We start from the raw sequence: 22689 nt of genomic DNA on the forward strand, positions 1-22689 counted from the left end.
TGTGTCCCGTTGTCTGGGATGAGCTTCAGATGATTGGCAAGTGTTATCATTGTTCCGGCTTTAGTTGTTTCTTCCATTCTAAGAGCCGTGGTGGTGCAGTGGTTAGAGTGCAGTACTGCAGGCTACTTCTGCTGACTGCTGGCTGCCTGGAAGTTGGCAGTTCGATTTTCACCAGGCTCAAGATTGACTCAGCCTTCCATCCTTCCAAGGTGGGTAAAATGAGGATCCAGATTGATGGGAGCAATATACTGACTCTGTAAACCACTTAGAGAGGACTGTAAAGCACTGTGAAGTGGTATATAAGTCTAAGTGCTATTGCTATATCCATGATTCTTTATGCACACGGGACTCGTTATCTTCAAAAAGGTTTACAGCTTCTCTTCCTCTTCCTCAACTTCTCTATCATTATATAGGTAGTCCTCAACTTACAACTATTTGTTTAGTGACCATTCAAAGTTACAACAGCACTGAGAAAAGTGGCTTAAGACTGCAGCATCCCCATGTTAGTGGAATTAAAATTTGGTCAATTGGCAACTGGCAAATATTTATGATAGTTGAACTTTCCCCAGGGTCATGGGGTCATTTGTAACTTTTTCAGTTGACTTTAAGCAAGCAAAGTCAATGGGAAAAGCCAGATTTGCTTAATGACCACCTAATTCACTTAACAACTGCAATGATTCGCTTAACACCTGTGGCAAAAATGGTCATACAGGAAGGCAAAACTGCCTTCTGCTAAGCAGTGGAAAGTTTATTATCAATTGTGGTCACAGATTGAGAACTACTTGTATAATAATATTGTCATTTAAATGACCTTTGCTTTACCAGCTCTAGTGCTCTAAGTTTTCTGAAGATAAACAGCTATTCTGTTTGTTAGCCTTTACCACTTGAAAAGGTCCGGACTTCAACTCCCAGAATTCTCCCCAGCCAGTTGAAGTCCACACATCTTCAAGTTATCAATGGTAATTGCTAAGTGCCAATGAACCAAGTGGTGTTACTTCCAAGTAGTTCTTTATTTTTGATTGCCTACAAACAGAATCTCGCCAGACTAAAGCAAGTATCTGCATAACTATTCGATTTAGTCTGTGAATTGCTAGGGAGAATCCACCTTCACTCTCTTCCTGCCTATCAGACATTTTAAACTCCTCTGGGAAACAGCATCTCGCTTCTGTGACTCCTGACTACATTCCACCACAATGGACAAACAAGAAGCTTCTTGGATGAAAAATGAAACATCTTCAAAGAAAAACAAACACAACTACAAAAAACAAACAAACAGAAGAAGGCAATGGAAAAATCACATCACAAATGAAGACCAATATACTTGTCCTAGGATAATGATGTGAAATTTGGGTTATTGGGAACAGAGTTTTAGTCTTCTGAGTTTTCGGATTCATGCTGGAGCCCACCTTCAGGGATTTCTCTACTAGAATACATGCTTTGGGCTGTTCTGTGAGTCGCATTTATGTGGTGCCTTCCTATTGGCTGACTGGTGTGTTGATGGCTGGCACTTGAAAGATGGGCTCCAACATGAGTCAGAAAACTTGGAAGAGTAATTTCCTGATCTCAGTGACTGACCAAAATTCAATTTCACTTCTGAAAATCCTTGCCAAGAAAAACACAAAATTGGACACAACTGAACAAAAGGAAAAAGAACCCTCCTAGTAAAGCATACAAATATCTGTACTTTTATGAGTCAACCTGTAGATATCTCTAGTAGAAATTAAAAATTGGCTTTTGTATTTAACCAAGTCTCATCCTTTTTTTCTTTCCCTTCCTTTTCCCTGATGCAAATTTTAAAATCTAGGATTCTTAAGAACAGGGCCCTAACTTTCATTTCCTATAAAGAACCCCATACATCCATACACAATATATGCATGCAGATTATTATTTCATTCAAATAGTTAAATAATAAGTCCACAGAAGGAACGGGGGCATGGAGAATGCATCAAAAGAGACCCTCCCTAGTTTCTTGGTCTGTAAAGGTGAAGGGCAGAGAGATGTACTTTCAGACTCGAAAGAATCTCTTAGTATAACCTTATAATCAGGGGTGGGTTTCTACCAGTTTGGCCTGGTTCGGCCGAACCGGTAGCTCCAAAGATCATTGAGGAGTGAACAGGTTCACTGCGATGATCTGCTGTTGGGCCCACCCACCCACCTGGGCTCCCATACTGACTTTTATTTTCTGCTTTTGAAGCGCAGCTGCTTTGCGCGGCACAGCAGACTGCCGCACATCAACTGTTGAAGACACAGGAAGAGTGCAGGATTGTAGGAGGTAAGTAGGAAAGCCTCTGCATGTGTGCAAAGCACATGTTTGGCATGCGCTGTGATGGCTCAGGCGTGGCACAAAGGCAACACAGTCACATAAGTAAGAAGAGTCCCTTTAGTACCTCCAACTTTGCCCCCAGTGTCCAGGTTACCTTTAGCTGGAGAAAAAACTCTCCCAAGAACAGTCTTAAGTGGAAGAAATTCAGTCCGAAAACAAAGTACATACAAACTGTAAATAAAATCCACACAAACCACGCTGCAGTAATTAACTTGACAGGGCAGGAGAAGGAATTGCAGACACACACAGGTGGGAAAATGCCAAGAACCCAGATAAGCCTCGAAAATACCAGATAATTCACAATTTGCTCTCAACAGTTTGCTGTGCGCAACTTCCCCTTTTAAACACTGTTCCCAGCTGCAGCTAATGAAAGGAATCAGGGCCCTTTCCTCCGCCTTAAGCCACGCAACTCACGTTGCTCCCTTCTCCATTCCTCCCTGTGTGCCCTGCGATGAAGAGGGGGTGGGCCTGGATCTTTCTCTGAATTCCCTCTTCCTTGCTCTATCTCTCCCCTGCTCTGCCCAGCCACACTGTGCCCTTCTCCAGTTTCTTCTACATCCAACGGAGCCACACTCCCACTCCCTGCCAGCTACTTGGCCTCCCCCTCTGAATCAGATTCCGACAGGGGCATGACATGCACATGTAAAGTGTGTGTGCACACGCAAAGTACACTCACCAAGCCATGCCCACCTAACCACTTTGTAAACCACTTTGAAAAACACCACTGCTTATAATAAAATTTAAGTTAGTACTTATTGTATTTCTCATCTGGACTACCTGGCAAAGCTGACAGAATCTCTCTTTCTGCATGGCAAAACTTGATTTCACTGTTTGCAAATTACTCCACATTAACACCTGAGCAAATCTTTGTGCTTCAAAGTAAAGGTGATGATTCTATTATCCCACTGCTTTTTGTGCTCTTGTTACATTATTCATATTTTCAGGTTTTTTTTTACAAAGGTCTATCCACCATACATTAATATTCATCGGCGACCACTGAATAGCACATCATTGGAAAGCCTAAACAGCCTGCTCATGCCATCGGACAGTACTTGTCTAAAGTCCAACTTGGAAGGTGACTGTTTCTTTCTAAAGATAATCTACTAACAAGCTTTGGGAAATGTAATCTCCATTGATCTTATGCAGAGGTACAAAGTATTCTGTCACTCTACTTACCCTGACAAGCTGCTGTGGGAAGGGTCCTCTTGAATTTTCTGGCACGTTAATTGGCGGGATGACCCAATCTCGCTTTTGACGCTTGAGTCCGTAAGAATTCTGCTGATGACGCCACGGGAGCAAAATATTGCCAGGTTCTTGAAGGTCTGCTGTCATGTTCTTCTTTCCTTTCTGTTGATTTGGGAAAGAAGGGGAGAAGGGTCATTATTTTGCTTTTGTTAAGTTTCATTAAAAAGCAGCAAACAAAAACAGGGAGTCAACCATAACCCAGTTGTTGTTTTGCTCTCCCGCGCAGGAGAGAAAAATCGCTTGTCAGAACTGTTGCTATGTTGAGGCTGATTTGAGCTGGAAAATTCCTGAAAAAATAATATTGTTGTTCTTATAATAAAGCAAACATTTCTGCATTACAACAGCGTGTGGTGGCTTTTATTGACATCTGTGCGGTGGCTTCATTTTTTTCACTGATGTTTGGAGCTGTCATTAGATAATCAAGTCTTCTTTCACGACGGATTGTCTTCATTATACCAGCGGCAAGAAGCTTGATCAGCTCCTTGGAGGATGAAAATCTGCAGATTTCTAATAATTGCAATCAATCACAAGAGCCAAATGAAACAAGCCACAAATACTCCCAACATTACCAGAGGGAGGTCAAACACCATTATTAATGAGCATTCGTCAATAACTCTGAATTTTAAACTAGGACTGGAAGTCGTCAGGAAAGCTCCAATCAGTGGTGGGATTCAAATTTTTTTACTACCAGTTCTGTGGGCATGGCTTATTTGATGGGCATGGCTTGGTGGTCATGTGACTGGGTGGGCGTGCTTGGTGGTCATATGACTGGGTGGGTGTGCGAACTGGTGTAAACTGGCTGAATACCACCTCTGGTTCCAATGCACCTAGTCCTCAACTTGCAACCACAACTGAGACCAGAATTTCCGTTGCTAAGGTGGTTGTTAAGTGAGTTGTTCCAATTTTATGACCTTTTTTTGCCACTGTTGTTAAGGGAATCATTGCAGTTGTTCAGGGAATCATGCAATTAGGTGAATTTGGCTCCCGCCATTGCTGGCATGTTGGAAGCCAGTTGAGAAGGTTACAAATGGTGATCACATGACCCCGGGGCCCTGCAATTGTCATAAATACATGCCAATTGCAAGACTTTTGATCATGTGACTGTAATGGGTCATATGGGTGAGGAATGGTTTTCACTCACTGTTTTCAGAGCAGTTGCAACTTTGAATGGTTGCTAAATGATTGGTTGTACATACCAATCTACATACTACCTATAGATGACCAGTTCATCACAGCTAGGAAGAGAGAGAGAGAGCCAGTGTGGTCTACTGCTAAAGACACCAGTCTAGAACCAACTGGGAGACAACCGGGAGTTCTGTCTTAGCCATGCTGGGTAACTTGGACCAGGCACTCTATTTCAGCCCAAGAACCTCATGGGGTTGTTGTTGTGAGGAAAATGGAAAGAGGAAGGTATATTCAGTATGTTCGCTGAGTCATCTATAAAAAAATAATAAAGATGGGATTTAAAAAAGATCCTAAATAAATTTAAATTTCCTGGGTTTCCTCAGTATTACATTCCATGCCAAGAACAGAGAGGTAGAATTGTGCAGGATATATAAAGTATTGGGCTTGAACTGAGAGTTGATACTCAAGTCTCCACATAAACATAGATTTCTCTGCATAATTTTAGACCCATCCTTTACTTTAGCTAGGCTATCTTTTCTGAGGAATACATATCCCACATATCTCACTCACAACAGAAACAGGAAGAATGTAAGGGTAGCAATGAGTAAATTCAAAATAAACTGAAAAGTGAAAGAAATGAAGTATGGTAGCATCTGGGATCATTTGCAACACAGGGCACCATGACCTGACATTGTGTGATAGCGGTTTAACAGTGTTTGTTTTAAGTCTACTTAGAAGCTGATGAGTGGGAAACATTCCTGTTCAACTGAACAACTCAGAGGTCATATATCTTGTTATGAATGTGTCTAACTATTAAGTAGATGGGAGAAGCTCTCTTAAGGTTGTGGGTTTTCACATGGGAGAAAATCCTCTGTGCAACCCAGAGCCATTGAAAACTGCACTTGACCAATTTTTCCTTTTTAGTCATGGCTTATCTGCTTAAAAAAAACCAAACCTTTTAAATTCATGATTGTTCTATGTTATTCTTAAATTGTTATTTTTTTTTCCCTTTCTTTTTATCAGGGCTGTGCGAGCCTTTGGATTCAGTTTCCAAAACACAAATAGAGAATTACAGATTACAGATTAACAGAGTTGGAAGGGACTTTATAGGTGATCTAGTCCAGGGGTCGCCAACCTTTTGGAGCTCACGGACCACCAAACTCATAATTTTAGACCCCAGGGACCACTAACCAGTTCTGAGGGCGTGGCCTAATTTGTGGGTGTGGCTTGATGGTTATGTGACTGGCTGGGCATGGCTTGTCTGTAAATATTATAAATATTTATATAAATATTGAATTTTTTATTTTAAAAAAAGAGCAACTTTTATCCAAAATCAGGCAAAGCAGGCAGATTGAGTTGCTCACAGAATCACAGATTCATTCAGAGATCTATCCATCTGCCATTGGCTAGCTCAGTCTGTCACATAAAATTTGTTTGCAAGCAAACTCATAAAATTAACTCACAACACACCATGCATGTAAATATTGAATTTTTTTATAAAAAGAGCAACTTTTACCCCAAATCAGGCAAAGCAGGCAGATTGAGTTGCTCACAGAATCATTCAGTGATCTATCTATCTGCCATCGGCTAGCTCAGTCTCTCAAATTTGCTTGCCATGAGTCTGCACTGAATTTTCTTGCAAGCAAACCTTCAGTCCTTAAGGAAGGTTTGGCTGTGCTGAGCCGAAGTTCTAAAGACTAGCCAGAAAGTAAGAAATCCAACCATTTCCTGCTTCCTAGCTAATCTAAATCTTCTGGCACAGCAGAACAGATGATGGTCGGAAAAAGGAAAAATAGCAATTTAGTAAGCAAGTTTACCAGGTAAGGAGTGAGTGGGCAGGGATGGTTCCTGCGGGCCATGTGGGCGGCGTAGCCTTGTGTTTCTGTGCAGCCTGGATTAATTGCTTTGTGGGGGTGCTCTGGGGGTGAGATTTCTCTGCAGCCCACCAAAATTTTCTCACGGCCCACCAGTAGGCCATGGCCCACCAGTTGGCAGCCACTGATTTCATCCAAACCCCCACCCCAGCGGGACACCCTACACCGTTTCTGACAGATGGCAGTCCAGTCTCTTCTTGAAAGCTTCCAGGGATGAAGCTCCCACAATTTCTGAAGACAAGCTGTTCCATTGGTTGATTGTTCTCACTGTCAGGAAATTTCTCCTTTATTTCCAGGTTGAATCTCTCCTTGTTCAGTTTCCATCCATTATTCCTTTTCTGACCTTCAGGTACATTGGACAATACCTTGATCCCCTCCTCTCTATAGCAGCCCCTCAAATATTCTGTCAGAATATATTCATGAACTGGAATAGAACATGGTAAAAAGGTCAATCAATGAATAGGCATTGCAACTAAATCAGCCAATGAGGATAGTTTGGAAACTAAAACTAGAAGTACCCTAGGTGTGGCTCTATATTAAGCTCTGCAACTCTGCAGCTATGTTGAATTCTGAGTCTGTCTATTGAAGATGAAATTAACTTGCTTGCTTGCTGAAGACTGGAGCTCTGCTCTGAACTTGCAACATGTTTCTGTCTGAGTTTGCTCCATGTTGGAGAAATCTACAACTGGTTTGTAAAATCTACTTATGTTTTTAAAGATGTTAGATGAAGCATCAGCCATCTGTGTTTATTTTTCTGGAGCTGAGTTATCACTGCAAAACTCTCACTATATTGGAACACTGCTATCATGTCTCACTTGGACATTCTCTTCACTAGATTAGCCATGCCCAGTTCCTGCAAACGTTCATTGTATGCTTTAGCCTCCAGTCCCCTCATTATCTTAGTTACTCTTCTCTGCACTTTTTCTAGAGTCTTAACATCTTTTTTATAGTGTGATGACCAAAACTGGATGCAGTACTCTAGGTGGGGTCTTACTAAGGCTTTATAGAGTGGTATTAGTACCTCCATTGGTCTTGATTGTATCCCTCTGTTAATGCAGTTTAGGACTGCATTGGCTTTTTTTGGCTGCTGCTGCACACTGCTGGCTCAAATTTAACTGGTTGTCCGCTAAGACCCCAAGATCCCTCTCACAGTTACTGCTATTGAGCCTGGTTTCACCCAGTCTGTACATGTACTTTTGGTTTTTCTTGCCTAAGTGTAGGACTTCACTTTTCTCTGCACTGAACTTCATTTTGTTATAGAGGGCCCAGTGTTCAAGTCTGTCAAGATCCACCTGGATCTTGAGCCTACCTTCTGGTGTGTGTGTGTGGGGGGGGGGTAGCTATTCCTGCCAGCTTAGTATCATCTGCGAATTTGGTAAGTTCCCCTTCGATTCTGTCATTCTAAGTCATTTATGAAGATATTGAAGAGTACTGGGCCTAGGATAGAACCTTGTGGTATCCCACTGATTATTTTCCTCCATGTAAATATAGCACCATTAAGCCAATGCTCTTTAAAGCAGCTGCATCTTTTAACAAGATCACAGCCCATCCTCCCCGCTGCCACTGCTCCATGCTCTGTGGGAAAAAAAACACAACTGCTTTAAAATGTTGCAGGCAGATGCTAGATTTGTGCTCCTGGGCACTTCAAAGTACCGTTTAAAGATCAAATCCAGAGTGCTGTTTTCACAATCCTACTTTGTGTAATTCAGCATTTCATTGTTGTCTCTTTCTTCTTAGCTGCCTAGAGTGCCCAAGTGAGGGGAGAGGGAGGTAACTACTACGTGCATGGGGACCTGCTGACTTGAATAGAACTAAGAGGTTTAGAGCGAATTGTTTTCAACTTTCCTTAAATGGACTGCATACAGCTGCTCCTGTATCTTTCTCATACTATGGCACTAAGTCCTTTGGGAATATCATTTAATCTCCTTCTGCCATTCTCAATGCTTTTACAAGAGCAGTCAAGGCACAGCTCTTTTGAATAGGATTTATCTGTTCGTCATGTTTAAATGTTCATTTTAAATGTTTTGTTTTTGTCTTTTATTTTAATTTTTTTTAGGCAACGCTAAAGTGCTCTGAGACTTTAGAATTCAAACAGACAGGCACCTGCCACATAATGCTCCAGACTTCACGACTGTTGATAAGAAAGACAAAAGAATCAGGATAGTGGACATGGTGGTAGCTAAAAACAGCAGAATAAAAGAGAAAGGACTGGGGAAGATATCAAAGTGCAAAGACCTGCAAATAGAAATAGAACGACTGTGGCTAAGGTACCACCAAGAGTAATAGGCACCTTGGGTACAATCCCCCCCAAAACCAGAGCACCATTTGAATACTATTGACATTGACAAATCTGCCATCAGTCAATTGCAAAAGGCAGCTTTACTTGGAACAGCTTACAACCTGTAACATTATCTCTCACACCATCAAATATCAACACCTGCCTATCCTAAGTCCTTGGGAAGGACTCGACAGGTGGATAAAAATGCCAAATCCACTCTGAACATCTGGCTGATTATATGATGAACTATATGATTATATGATATAACAATAGTGATAAAAATGATAACAACAGCATGACAAAGTAGCAACAAGGGTGCGTTCGAAGATTGGCAAGAAATACTGTTTGCCTGCAAGCAAAAACTGGTGGGATCATAGTATAGAGAAAGTCATAGAAAATGAAGAAGTTAAATTGCTCTGGGACTTTAGAATTCAAGCACACAGGCACCAGCCATATAACAAGACTTAACAACTGTCAATAAGAAAAAAAATAGTGAACATGACAATACTTGGAGATAGCAGAATAGAAGAGAAGAGACTGGAGACAATCACAAAATACAAAAACCTGCAAGAAGACACAGATTTGTGGCAAAATCAAGCAAAGATAGCACCATTAGTAATAGGTGCCTTGGGTGTAATTCCAAAACAACTAGAGCACCACTTGAATACTGTTGGCATTGACAAATTCACCACCAGTCAATTACAAACAGCAGCTTTACTCGGAATAGTTTACATCCTGCAACAATATCTTTAACTCCTCAAACATTAACATGTCTATCCCAGGTCTTTGGGAAAGACTCGATACATGGATAAAAACACTAAATCTAGTGTGAAAATCTGGATGGTATGTGACATATTTAACTTGGCATTATTGTGGGCAGGGGTGTTCACAGAGAAAAGGGGTTAAAACAGTCAAGATTGTCACCATGAGTTTGCTTTTAGAGACTTTCATAGTGGAGTTGCAACTTTCATAGTGGAGTTGCAACTTTCCCCCATAGTGGGACTTTCATAGTGGAGTTGCAACTTTCATCTTGATTCAAATTTTATTTAGGAAAAAATATATATAACTGTGAATATGAAATCATTTTTACCAGCAGATGGAGTCAGGCTGTCAATCTTGTATCATTGATGTATAGGATTTATGTGAAGTTTACAAACACAATGTTTGAAACATACAATTAGTGACCCATCTTATCCTCGTATAATTCACATTTAATCAGTTTGGCTAGCAATTCTTTTTAAAAAAATCATGTTTGTTGAACAGTAGCTAACGAATGCTTACAAGGAACTGAATAACCTGACTCCATAATGTGTAGGAATAAAAAAGAAAACAAAATTCACTTACGCACACACACAAAAAATCTAGAAAGAGAGCTAATAATCCTTTTCGTAATTGTCATATATCAAGAGTTTTACTGTAATTCTGTTATAAATTAAGCTGTGTAAGCTACCCAGATTTGGTAGAATTCTGATTCCTGCCTGTGGTATTCCATTATTCTACATGGCTACTATCTCCATACTCTAGGAAAGTTCTCACATCATGTTCTGTAAATGTGCTTTTAGGCCCCCAAAGTTGAGAGCTCTGATGTAGGAGTTTGGTCTAATAATTAAGGCACCAGACTAGAAACTGGGAGACCATGAATTCTAGTGTTGCCTTAGGCATGAAAGCTGGCTGAGTGACTTTGGGGCAATCACCAAGAAACTGTGAGTTCTAGTCCCACCCTGGGTATGAAAATCAGCTGAGTGCCACTGATTCAGCCCAAATTACTTAAGTACTCTGCTGAATTAGCTATTGTTCTAAAATTTCAGAAAGGAAGGTTGTCTTTGTTACTCAAAAAAAATGGGTGGCTATGAAGGAAGAAAATAGGGTGAAGCAGATATAGAAGTTGGTCGTTAGATAATGGGACAGAGCTCAGTAGTTCAAGACCCCAACTGCATTTAGCTATTCACGTATAACTGCCTTTTTTTTGGCAAGGATTTCCGATGGAGGAAGGCAAGTGATGGGTTATCTTTTGGACCTGTGCATTTTTAATGGACAGACACCTCAGACCGAATTATCTATGATCCTGAGGGCACAGATAAAACCCCCAAGTGGCCCCAACAACTCTCAGAGAGTGCTAACAACCAGATGACTGCAAAGAAATACAATCCTTTCCTTTCCCCTCCCCTCCCCCCATCCATTCAGTCAGAATCTATCCTTCCAGCCCTTCTACCATCCAGTCTCAACTGTCAGTCAGTACCTGACCTTCCATCCTTCCACCATCAGAACAGATGAAGTTTCTTGGATGAGAAGCAAAACATATCATTCACCTTCCTCCAGGAAAAAGACAAAGTCCAGTTGCCTTTTGAAAAAAAACATCTTTTTCAATTGAACCTCGGTGGCGCAGTGGTTAGAGTGCAGTACTGCAGGCTACTTCTGCTGACTGCTGGCTGCCTGCAATTTAGCCATTCAAATCTCACCAGGCTCAAGGTTGACTCAGCCTTCCATCCTTCTGAGGTGGATAAAATGAGGACTCAAAATTGTTGGGGGCAATAGGCTGACCCTGTAAAACCACTTAGAGAGGGCTGTAAAGCACTACGAAGTGATATATAAGTCTAAGCGCTATTGCTATCTTTGAGATAACCATGACCTGGGTGACTGAGAATCTCCACAGACATTCAGCCCGAATAACATACACGTTTCAGTGCACTTACTTCAAATGAGCCAAAAGGAAAAATGGAAGAAAAAGAGCACAGCAAAAATAAACAAGATATAAATTATGATTCAAGAGAATATATATATCATACATACACACACATACACACACATACACACACACACACACACATAGCCACTGCTTCATATAGAGAGAGATAATTGAAGATAGCTCTCAACTAGATCTTCCTGTCATCTTTCACTTACCAAAGCTATTTGTCCTCTATTTGCAGAAAACAATGATGTACATTTTAAATGTGAATAGGTCACTTCCAAAACATTTTTTTTTGCATTTAACATTAAATTAAGATTATCCAGGAGTCCTAAGTATTATCCCTGCCAGTTATTCTTCATTTTTCTTTTTTCTCCTTCCCCAAACCATTACTTGTAGATAACTAGAGATTTTAGATAACTGCAGAGTTTTGCAACCAAAAATTGGTGGTGCAGATTGATGTCAGATTTGATCAGCAAACCACCACATCAAATCCCCTTGGGAAGTAGTGGGAAAGTCCAAAGGTTGTATCTATGCTTCAAAGGAAGCGTGGCTGGTCCATCTCACTCACAACAGCTAAATAGTTTGGTAAAAGAAAGAAAAAACCCACACTCCAAAATCTCCCTCTTCATTTCAAAGAATGGCTTCACGATAGAAAATTTAATTGGGGTTTCATCGCTTCCACAATCTAAGGAGTTCATGCTCCCACCATGTTATTTACAAGTACTTCAGGTAATCAAACATGCATCACATGTTTCTTTTCTTTCATCAAAGTCTCCCTGTCACCCCTTCAAATGATCTTTTGTACTGAGAACCTTCCTTTGTTGACAATCTATTCTCCTGAAATGTGTAAATAAATTGCCCATATTTTCTGATATTTAAAGCTGAGTCAAGTGTAAGGATAAAACTCTGGTGAGGGTGAACATCAAGAAACCCAACTTTTCTGACTGAAATGCTGCAGCAAGTTTCAGAAATCACAATGGTCTTACTCAGGGGTGGGATATGAAAGGGTTAACTACTGGTTCAGGATTTACGAGCTTCCCTGTACACTGTGAGCCGCGCGCCTGTAAATCGTCATCAGCATGCTGTGTGCAGAGAAGCAGCCTTTGAAACAGCCCCCTTTTCTTGCTTTTCTAACTGCAGCTGTGCCTCGTTTGGCAGCTGAAGTTGAAAAAACAGGAAATAAAGATCAGGTAAGAGCCCAGGTGAGCGGATGGGCAAAAACATCAGCAGACATAGAACCGGTTCTATGTCTGCTGCTCTTCAGAGCTACCAGTTCTACAGAGGTGGACAGAACCGGTAGAAACCCAGCCCTGGTCTTACTTTTTGAGGGGAGGGGTGTGGTGGGGAGTTCATTTTCCTTTGAAAGAAAATTCTCAAAACTGGCTCATAGCTGGAGTTTAACCCAGTAATTCCAGAAGTTCATATCCATGTATAGCTTCTCAAGCTAAGCAAAAGCCTAGCAACGAGAGAAGTTGTTGAACAAAAAACTAGCACAGATGGGAGCAAAAGTTTGTCTGTATGTATGTGTGTTGAGGAAATTAAAAAATAGTCAAAGTGGTGGATGCAACTGTTCATTTGAAGCCCTGCGCTCTTTTTACACATGTTGTATATAGGTTGTCCATTAAGAGGAACAGGGCTTCAATTGGATTGTCAGAGCTACCATCTTGATTTTCCCAACCTTCCTATAGATAGCCCTGTATACATATTTCTGCTTAACAGTCTTCTTTATTTTCCTCTGAGATTTACAAATGTAAACACTCTCTCAATGGAGTTCAAAATGCTCACCCAGAGGCAACATTATAGAGACTATTTGCCATTGCCTTCTTCTACAATATTATTTTGATGGAATGATTGCTCAATTCTAGTTTTTCAGCACAATACTTCCAGGTTTCTACTGCTGTCTTGATAGCTGGCATTTTATCAGATGTTACTTTGCATATCCATCCATCCATCCATCCATCCATCCATCCATCCATCCATCCAAAAGGTATAATTAGTTATCCTAAAGATGGTTTTTGAAAAGGCAACTGATCTTTTTTTTGCTTTTCCCTGAAGACGTTTTGCTTCTCATCCAAGAAGCTTCATCAGTTCTGACTCAGAACTGACTGTCAGAACTGAAGAAGTTCTTTGGATCAGAAGCAAAATGTCTTCAAGTAAAAACAAAGGAAGTGTAGTTGCCTCTTGAAAAAGCACCTTTGGGACAACCATGACCTGGATGGTTGTCCAGGATGTCTGTGGAGAGAATTTCCATAGACATTTGGCTATAGAATTACTTACAACTTCCAGTAAGATTGATAGCTACATAAATGGTAGAAAGAAAGAAAGAAAGAAAGAAAGAAAGAAAGAAAGAAAGAAAGAAAGATAGATAGATAGATAGATAGATAGATAGATAGATAGATAGATAGATAATAGAAGGATAGATGAATGGATAGATAGATAGTGATAGCACTTTGACTTATATAGCATTTCACAGTAGTTTACAACCTCTCTAAGGGGTTTACAGTGTCACCATATTGCCCCCAACAATTTTGGTTCTCATTTTACTGATTTCGGAAGGATGGAAGGCTGAGTCAACTTGAGTCACCCAAGATAGACAGATATTTCGATAGATAGATAAACAAGAGATACTTGATGCATAGATGAGAGATAGATTTAGACAGATGAGAGATAAATGAAAGATGAGAGATAGATAGATGATAGATATTTAGATAGATAAACAAGGGATAACTGATACATATATGAGAGATAGATTTAGACAGATGAGAGATAAATGATAGATAGATAGATAGATAGATAGATAGATAGATAGATAGATGATAGATGCTAAAATCTAGGTTAAGACAACTTATTTAACATTTGCTACAACTTCAAATTGTAGTGTGAGGACTCTGGAGTCATTGCTTTCTCATTCAGCTGCCAGCACAAACAGAGAATATGGAACAAAACCAGCTTTTTCCTTACGCTACAGTTAGCAGTAACCGGTCCAGCCAGCTGGCTCTTTGCCGTTTCGAGCCAACCTGCCTTGATATTCATCAGCCCCTGGCTATAGAGACATCTGGACATTATTACCCAGTCGAGCATTTCACCAGCCTATTTACATAAAAGAATATTAAATTCTGTGTATCAGCCTAATTGGCAGGTTTTTGGATCCTACTCATGTTAAGAAAAGACAGAAAGCATTCTGAGTTTGAGAATTGAGGCTTGTTAATGGGTGAAATTATTAATTTTACAGATATATTTACATGTATATTTATCATGATTTTCTCTTTTTGGTAAGTAATGTTATATAACGTACACAATAAAAGAAATAAGTAGTAATCCAGCCTCTGTGATCGTGGCAGGATATAAATGTGACAAATAACTAAATAAGCTGTAGATTTGAATTTGGTAGATTAGCAATGAAAGTCTTGGAACAGAAATTTAGATACACGATACGTTTATATTTACAAAGGTCAACATTGTTCAGGCAATGGTTTTTCCTGTGATATTTTATGGAAGTAAATGTTGGACCTTAGGTAGCTGGATAGAAAGTGAATAGAATCACAATGTGAAGAGTTAATGAAGATAAGAGGGCTGGAGGCTAAAACATATGAAGACTGGTCGCAGGAATCTAATCTTGGGAAAAGAAGGACTGGGGTGACAGGATAACAATGTTCCAATTCTTGAAGAGCTGCCACAGAGAAAAGAGGGTTAACCTATTTTCCAAAGCACTTGAAGGCAGGACAAGAAGCAATGAATGGAAACTAACCGAGGAGGGAAGCAATCTAGAACTAAGGAGAATTTTCCTGAGAGTTAGAACAATTATCTTGCCTCTAGAAGTTGTGAGTGCCCCAACACTGGAAGTTTTTAAGAAGAGATTGGACAACCACTTGTCTGAAATGGTATAAGGTTTCCCACCTGAGAAGGGGGTTGGACTAGAACAGAAATTTCAATCTTGATTTCATTGAGGGATGGATCAGAGTTGTGTTTGACTTTGGGAGGCCAGTGTGGGCGTGGCTGGGGTGGGCGTGACCAGCTTTGACATCACTTGTGTCAGGGGTGCCTGTGGTAGCCCAAGCGCTCTGCCAACAAATAGGACTCCCGAGCTCCGTTTTTGGCTACAACGGCCTCCTGCAACCCATTACCTGGGAAAACAGAGTTTGCAAGGGCCACACAGGACCTTCCCAAGCTCCGTTTTCATTGGCAGAGGAACCGTGAGCCAACCCTTCATTGTTTCCTGGGGCTAGATCTAAGCACCTAGTGGGCCAGATCTGGCCTCCGGGCCTTGAGTTTGACACCCCTGAACTAGAAGACTTCCAAGGTCCCTTCCAACTCTGTTATTCTATAATGTTGTAGGTCACAGTTGAAAAAGTTGCAGATCTGCTGGCCATCAAATATCTCTCTTACTTACTGAAAAGTAGACCCACACATTGTAAGGATAAATGAAAACAAAGACCTGAAATGTGCTCCTTCCCTTCCCCAATACTTAGACCCACACGAATTGCAGGCTACTTTTCTTCCGTAATGAGAAAACACACTGATGTAGGAACAAATATTTGCATGCATTTGTTTTGCAAATACAGATTGCTGCTGTTGGCAACTGCACTGGAAAAACGTTTCTTTTTTGTAAAAAAAATAAAATAATAAGGCACCCAGTGTTGTGTGCATTTTTTAAAAAACTTAAAAGAAGATGATTTCACTCGGCACTGCCATGCCAGGCAAAATAATATAAAATTGCTTATGCATTACTGCTTGTGTATTTAGGTCAGTCAGTTTGCCAAAGCCTGGATATATCAGCTACTTTCAAAGAAGAAACAGAGGCATAAGAAGCCTCTTTCTCCGTTCCCCCTCTCCCCCTGCCTTATTCTAATTTAAATCTTTAACTTAGCCACCTCATACATCAGGTGAAGCAATCTGTAGCTCACAAAAGTTTATGCAGGTAAGGCCCTTGATTTACAACAATTCGTTTAATGACCGTTCAAAGTTACAACGACACTGAAAAAAGTGACATACGACCATTATTTCACAGTTATGACCTTTGCAGCATTCCCATAGCCCTGTGATCAAAATTCAGATGTTTGGCCACTGGTTCATATTTATGTTGGTTGTTGTGTCCCAAGCAGTGGTGGGATTCAATTTTTTTTACTACTGGTTCTGTGGGCCTGGCTTGGTGGGCATGGCAGGGGAAGGATACTGCAAAATCCCCATTCCCTCCCCATCCCACTAACCTGCTTTCCAGCTCTGTTCTCTTTTTTAAAAAAAATATGGTTTTTTTAAAAAAGTTTTTTTTATTTTTTAAACAAACATACACAAACAAAACATAAAACATAAAACCATCTTCCAGTTACATACAGTGTGTTGGTTGGTTACAAGTCTTTTGTACTTCATCTCCGTAGTCCTCACTTATAGTTTGTATAAATTCTCATATTATCCATCTAGTATATATACTGTACGTATATTATTATCATTGTTAATCATTTATTTGACTTTTACTATTATTCCATCATTTTATGCAAGATATTCAACATTTTAAATTAATTTATATTATAACATTCATTACATCATCATAAATCCATCCAATAATAATATATCCTTATGTTATATTCTCTATAATTCTATTATCCTTATATTGTGAAATCCTCTAAAATATTTCATTTTCATATTTTTTTATCTAACCATTGATAAAATAAATCCCATATCTTGTAATATTGTTTCCAGCTCTATTTTCCTGTGCAGGGCAACCAAAGAAGACCCAGCCGATCAGCTGGGACTCGGGAGGCAGAGAAGAGATAGAGGCCGAGGCCAGTCAGAAGTGATATTTACTGGTTCTCCAAACTACTCAAAATTTCTGCTACCGGTTCTCCAGAACTGGTCAGAACCTGCTGAATTACCACTTCTGGTCCCAAGGCTATGTGATCTCCTTTTCCTGACAAGCAAAACCAATGGGGAAGTCAGATTCACTTAACAATTGGATGACTTACTTATCAACTGCAGTGATTTACAATAACTGTGGCAAGAAAGGTTGCAAAATGGGGAAAAGCTAAGTCAACAACTGTCTCACTTAACAACGGAAATTTGGGGCTCAATTCTAGTCCTACCCCTATCTTTTAATAAATGTGTTATTCTGAAATGGTGCTACCAGATACCTTTTAATCTTTGACTGATGAACATGGATCCCATCCTTCAAGGGGAAAAAAAATGGGATAACCAACATTATTTTTTATTTCAGACTTCAATTGATTTTTAGCTTCTTGATACTAAATTGGTATTTTTCCCATTATTTTCCTTTTCCCGTATCTGTGCTCTCCCATTAATAAGTCACTGTGACTGTCTAGCGGTTACATTTGCAAATAGTTGCAAGTTTCATTGTGAATTTCACCCAAGGCATCTTTATATCGTGTCCTAATTATCATCAGAGCACAAATTTCTACTTGTGAATGATTTGTGTCAAAAGGGCTTTTGAAGGATGGGACTTTTAACTAAGAGTCTTCTTCTGGATGTGGTGCTTCAACAAACCCACTAAATCAATTTGTTTGGATAAAAGGCCTTTGCTGATTGACAGACAAGTGCAAATTGGACAGCGCACTTCCACTTCAGAGACAATTATAAGATAATACAAAGATAATTCAAAGGTCACAACTCAGAATGGATCTATGCGGGAAGGGGGGGAGAATGGACCATCTCTAAATTAAATTACATGTCATTAATTTAATGTCAATTAAATTAATTAATAAATTCGTGGCCTTGACCCCTCTCTACACAGATGCATACAGATATACACCCCTTCTTTCCATGGGATGCCAATAAGCCGTGGTAGAAAAAAAAAAAATAGCCAAGATGGTGCCCTTAAAAATGTGATTGAAACTCTTCCTGTTTCCCATTTGTGCTGTACGCATAAACGGATGGAGTTTTGACTGAACAGCTATATGCCACCATCTTGCTTTTTTGACCTCAGTTGTGGACAGCCTTAGACACAAATTGTGATAGAAATTAGATGTATTATGTCTGATTTTGCTCCTCTCTCTCTCCCTCCCCCCCCCCTCACACACGCAAACTATAGAGAGTAAGGAAAATGACCTTGATGGAAATTTTCAGGTCCTTTTAACTAAGAAAAATGTTAAAACTTTTTCAAATCCAGAACAATGAATAACAGTCTTAAGTGGATCAGGCAGACACCTCTCTAATTCACTGAGGTAAAAGAGGAAGGGGATCCAACAAAATCACACACACACACACACACACACATGCAAACTATAGAGAGTAAGGAAAATGACTTGATGGCAATTTTCAGGTCCTTTTAACTAAGAAAAATGTTAAAACTTTTTCAAATCCAGAACAATGAATAACAGTCTTAAGTGGATCAGGCAGACACCTCTCTAATTCACTGAGGTAAAAGAGGGAGGGAGGGAGACGAGCACAATCAGATTTGCAAGATTGGGATGTTACAGCCAATCTCAATAAAATGTGGGTCTGGTCTTCACGTGATAATAGATTTCCTCGTTTGATTTATCTAGTGGGGCTCACATACAGATAACCCCTCTTTGCTCTTCAAAAAAAAAATAAAAATCTTCATTTTGGAAGCAAATAGCAATTCAAATCCGAAGAAGATGTGTTAAGTGCCAGATCAAATTATCTAATCACTACCTACTCCTAAGGCAAAGAAGCTTCGTCAAATTGTACTCAATCAATAAGGATGCATTTGCAATTGCAGGAAAGCCCCCCCTCCCCAAAATAAAATATTCTTTATTTTTAATATTAAAAGAGGCAGAATAGAACATTTCCCCTGAAGGAGAAGAGAGACAACTTCTTAAAGGAAGGAAGCAGCCTCTGCTATAGGAAAACAGCCTCAAGTAGAAACCTGAAAAGGCTAGTCTTTCTTCATCTTCTTCTTGTGGCCATATTAGTCATTGGACATTGGTGGTCATGTTGGCGATCTTATTTTTATCAACAGCCACATGAAAAAGTGCTTCAGAGTTTTGTCCAAACCAGTCCCTTAGATTTTGAAGCCATGATGTTCTTCTTCAGCCTGGACCTCGTTTGTCTTCAGTCTTTCTATGGAGGATTAAGTGAAGTATGCTGTATTTTTCCGGGTGTCACATCACACGTCCAAAATATTCTAACTTTCACTTTTTAATGGTTTTGATTATTGCCCTTGGCTTTCCCAGATGGTTTATCGCCTCCTCATTTCTGATTTTGTCAACCCAGCTTGTATGTACTGTAAATCCACTTTTCAAATGCTTCTACTCTCTTCAAGTGGCTTTCTGTCAGAGACCAACTGTCTACTCCGTAGACTCTGCTATTCTTTAGGAAGTGATATTTTGCATCTATTCAGAATGTTGGGCCACTCTATTCATAAGCAAAGAGTATTCAGAAACTACAAATAAGCAACACAACAGGCCAAGAGCCGAAAATGACAAGATTAGCTCAGACAAACAAACACCTAGGATTTGCATTTCCCCTTTTGCCTGTAGAGCCAGCCATGACCTCTACATGACCCCATAGGAATCTGGCAACAGCCATTAAAATATTAAAGAACATATTGTTTGCACTGGAACAGGCATCTCAACCTCAAAACCCCAAAGAATGTATAAAAACTCAATCCCATCCTACTCTCAATCCCATTTTGTCGACCACCACAGAAACCATGCTGCTGTCACTGGTTTCTGGCTACTGAATAAACAGAGACTTCCTTTCCTGCAGCCTGCCTCCATTTTATTTCTAGAGTCTTTCTCCCGACTTGGAACTGGACCAGATTTTTCTTCCAACAATTTGGAACTCATTAAGTACAATTATCTCCCAATATTTTACAGAACAGGATGCTATTAGAAACAGAAAGTGCTATGCACAATACAAAAACACAAACACACAAACTCATACACAAATAAACCCTTGTTTAAGCAAGTAATTGTGTTTTCTCCCCCAGTTGGGTTTTTTTTTAGTTAACAGAAGGACTGGAAAGCACAGTTCAAATTATAGTAAATTAAGAAGAAAAATCATCAGTTTTGGAAATCACATGGGATTGGGTTGATGAACAGAGAAAAGGCTGAGTTAGAAACACAGACATCTCATTATGACAAAAAAGTGTGTGTGTGTGGGGGGGTTGACATAAAATTGCAAAATGCTCAGTGTAATCACACGTCTGCAAAGCCGATAATACTAAAAGCTTATTTTAAGTAATAGATTATCAACCTCTGCTTTCTTGGGGCTTTAATTTTTTTTCCATCCAGCAGTCAGTGGACTAGATTCCCAGATGGTCTTTTAATGGATCTTATAGAGGTATCTGCAGGACAGGGCAAATAAATAAATAAATAATCAAGATGTTGGTCACAATGGGCAAAACTTTGATCACATGGTTTTAATCTCCATCTTAGTATTTTGACTCCTCCTCAGCAGACCTTCCTTCCTTCCTTCCTTCCCTCCCCTTCCTATTCAAGCGGACAGGTAAATGGCTTCTGATAGGTAGGGGAGTGAGGGATTGCAAGAGTGGCTGGGAAACTGTTATGGAAATAAAAATGAAGGACATGTGACTGCAGCAGCAGCCCAACTTCAGCAGATGACTGAAGCAGCCACAGCTTTCTCTAATTTCACTCCCTTGGGGTCAAGGGTCCCAAATTTTGAATGCATTCTGTAAGTTATCCCACTTAAACTACCTTGGTTCAACATTATTGCCCTGCGATAGGCTGTTTTGCCCGTTACAAGTTATAAAAATGAGAGTTTTAGTAGTATAAAGTTTAAGGGAACAAATTGTTTTGACTTCTCCTATAGATACCCCTGAAAATTATACCTTTCCATCTCCTTGCATTGGATGGGCTTAAATTATACAAGTTTGAGGTTGAAATAGTTTGTTTTAAGTTGATGTTTCCTGTGATGGAAACATCAGGACGATGCTAACTCTTAATAATCTATCTTTGTTCTAAGCTGTAAACAAAACTGTTTTCCTTTAGCCACAGACAGAACTCTAAGAACATATGAAATTCATTTCTATACATGAAACATTTCAAAGTGAGAACATTTTGCAAATCTCTATAGTCCATTAGATTATTTTCTGATGGGTATAATATTTGAGTGTCCTTCTTTTCACTAACCCTTTCCCACATATATTCTATTTGCTAGGTAGCAAACAGTTATTTTAAACTGTAAACTACTCTGGGGATGAGAAGGGCACTATACTCACTATACTAACAAATAAATCCATAAAATTAGGTCTCATAAACTGGAATGTTTTTTTTCTTTTGAGATAAAAGAACATTTAATATGCACATGTTTAAAATGTGGTAAGAGATTAGTGTTTGGTAGAGTAGCAATGAAGGCCTGGAAAAAAATATTCAAATGCTCGAATGTGTCTATATGTACAAAATATCACATCACCAATGATTTTCTGTATGAAAAACCAAAATTGTCTGAAGAAACAAGATAAGAGTATTGATTCTTTTGAACTTTGCTGTTAGGGAATACTCCTCCATGGACAGCTAAGAAAAAAAAATGAACCACAGAACAAATCAATCCAGAATTCTCACACATGACCAGATTAAAATTATCATATTTTGGATATATGATATAAAAACTCAGGTATTCTGAGAAGTTGATAACACAGGGAAAGGTAGAAGAAAGCAAAGAAGAGGATGGCTAGTAACAAGTTGAATGGCTTCTATTATAATGGCAATGGGTGGATCATTGGAAGATCTGAAGCACCAGAATGGGCACAATCATTCTAAAGAAGGACTAGTCATAAAGAACTTTGACAGGGGTCCTTGGTGCTCTCTGAGCTTGCTTGTTTTCTGGCAGAAGTTTCATTATCCAAATGTCATCATTGATGTTGTTACTTAGTTTGGATAATAAAATGTCTGCATAAGAACAAGGAAGCTCAGAGAGCACCAAGGGCCTCACACTTCAACACACCTGAGCCACACATGTTCTTCTTTATTGTTAACATCACCAGGAGCTAGATAGCTCATAAAAGTTTTCAAAGCAAAGCAGTCATGACTGTGGTGGAATTACCAGCTAGACCCAAAGGTGCTTTTTCCAGAGGCTACTGGACTTTCTGGTTTTTCTTTGAAGATGTGTCAACTCATAAAATATTTCTATGGTCTTTTAAGAGTTGCCAACAGAAAGGGAGTGGAGAAAGAGGTTTGAAAGGGCAGTGCGACACCTTGGAAATTGAAAGTGCATTCCATGA

The 22689-nt window shown here is 39.6% G+C and overlaps 1 protein-coding gene across 1 annotated transcript in view; it reads right to left on the minus strand.

Annotated features, from left to right (window-relative positions):
• CDH4 (cadherin 4) overlaps positions 1-22689 on the minus strand; it is a 995035-nt gene that overhangs the window by 313718 nt on the left and 658628 nt on the right. Inside the window, exon 4 of the mRNA XM_087928929.1 lies at positions 3500-3670. Within this exon, the coding sequence (XP_087785055.1) occupies positions 3500-3670 (171 nt within the window). The remainder of the gene's footprint in view (positions 1-3499; positions 3671-22689) is intronic.

Source organism: Pseudonaja textilis, chromosome 3 (assembly GCF_049901715.1).
Source record: "Pseudonaja textilis isolate UNSWEBS1 chromosome 3, rPseTex1.2, whole genome shotgun sequence".
Taxonomy (NCBI): domain Eukaryota; kingdom Metazoa; phylum Chordata; class Lepidosauria; order Squamata; family Elapidae; genus Pseudonaja; species Pseudonaja textilis.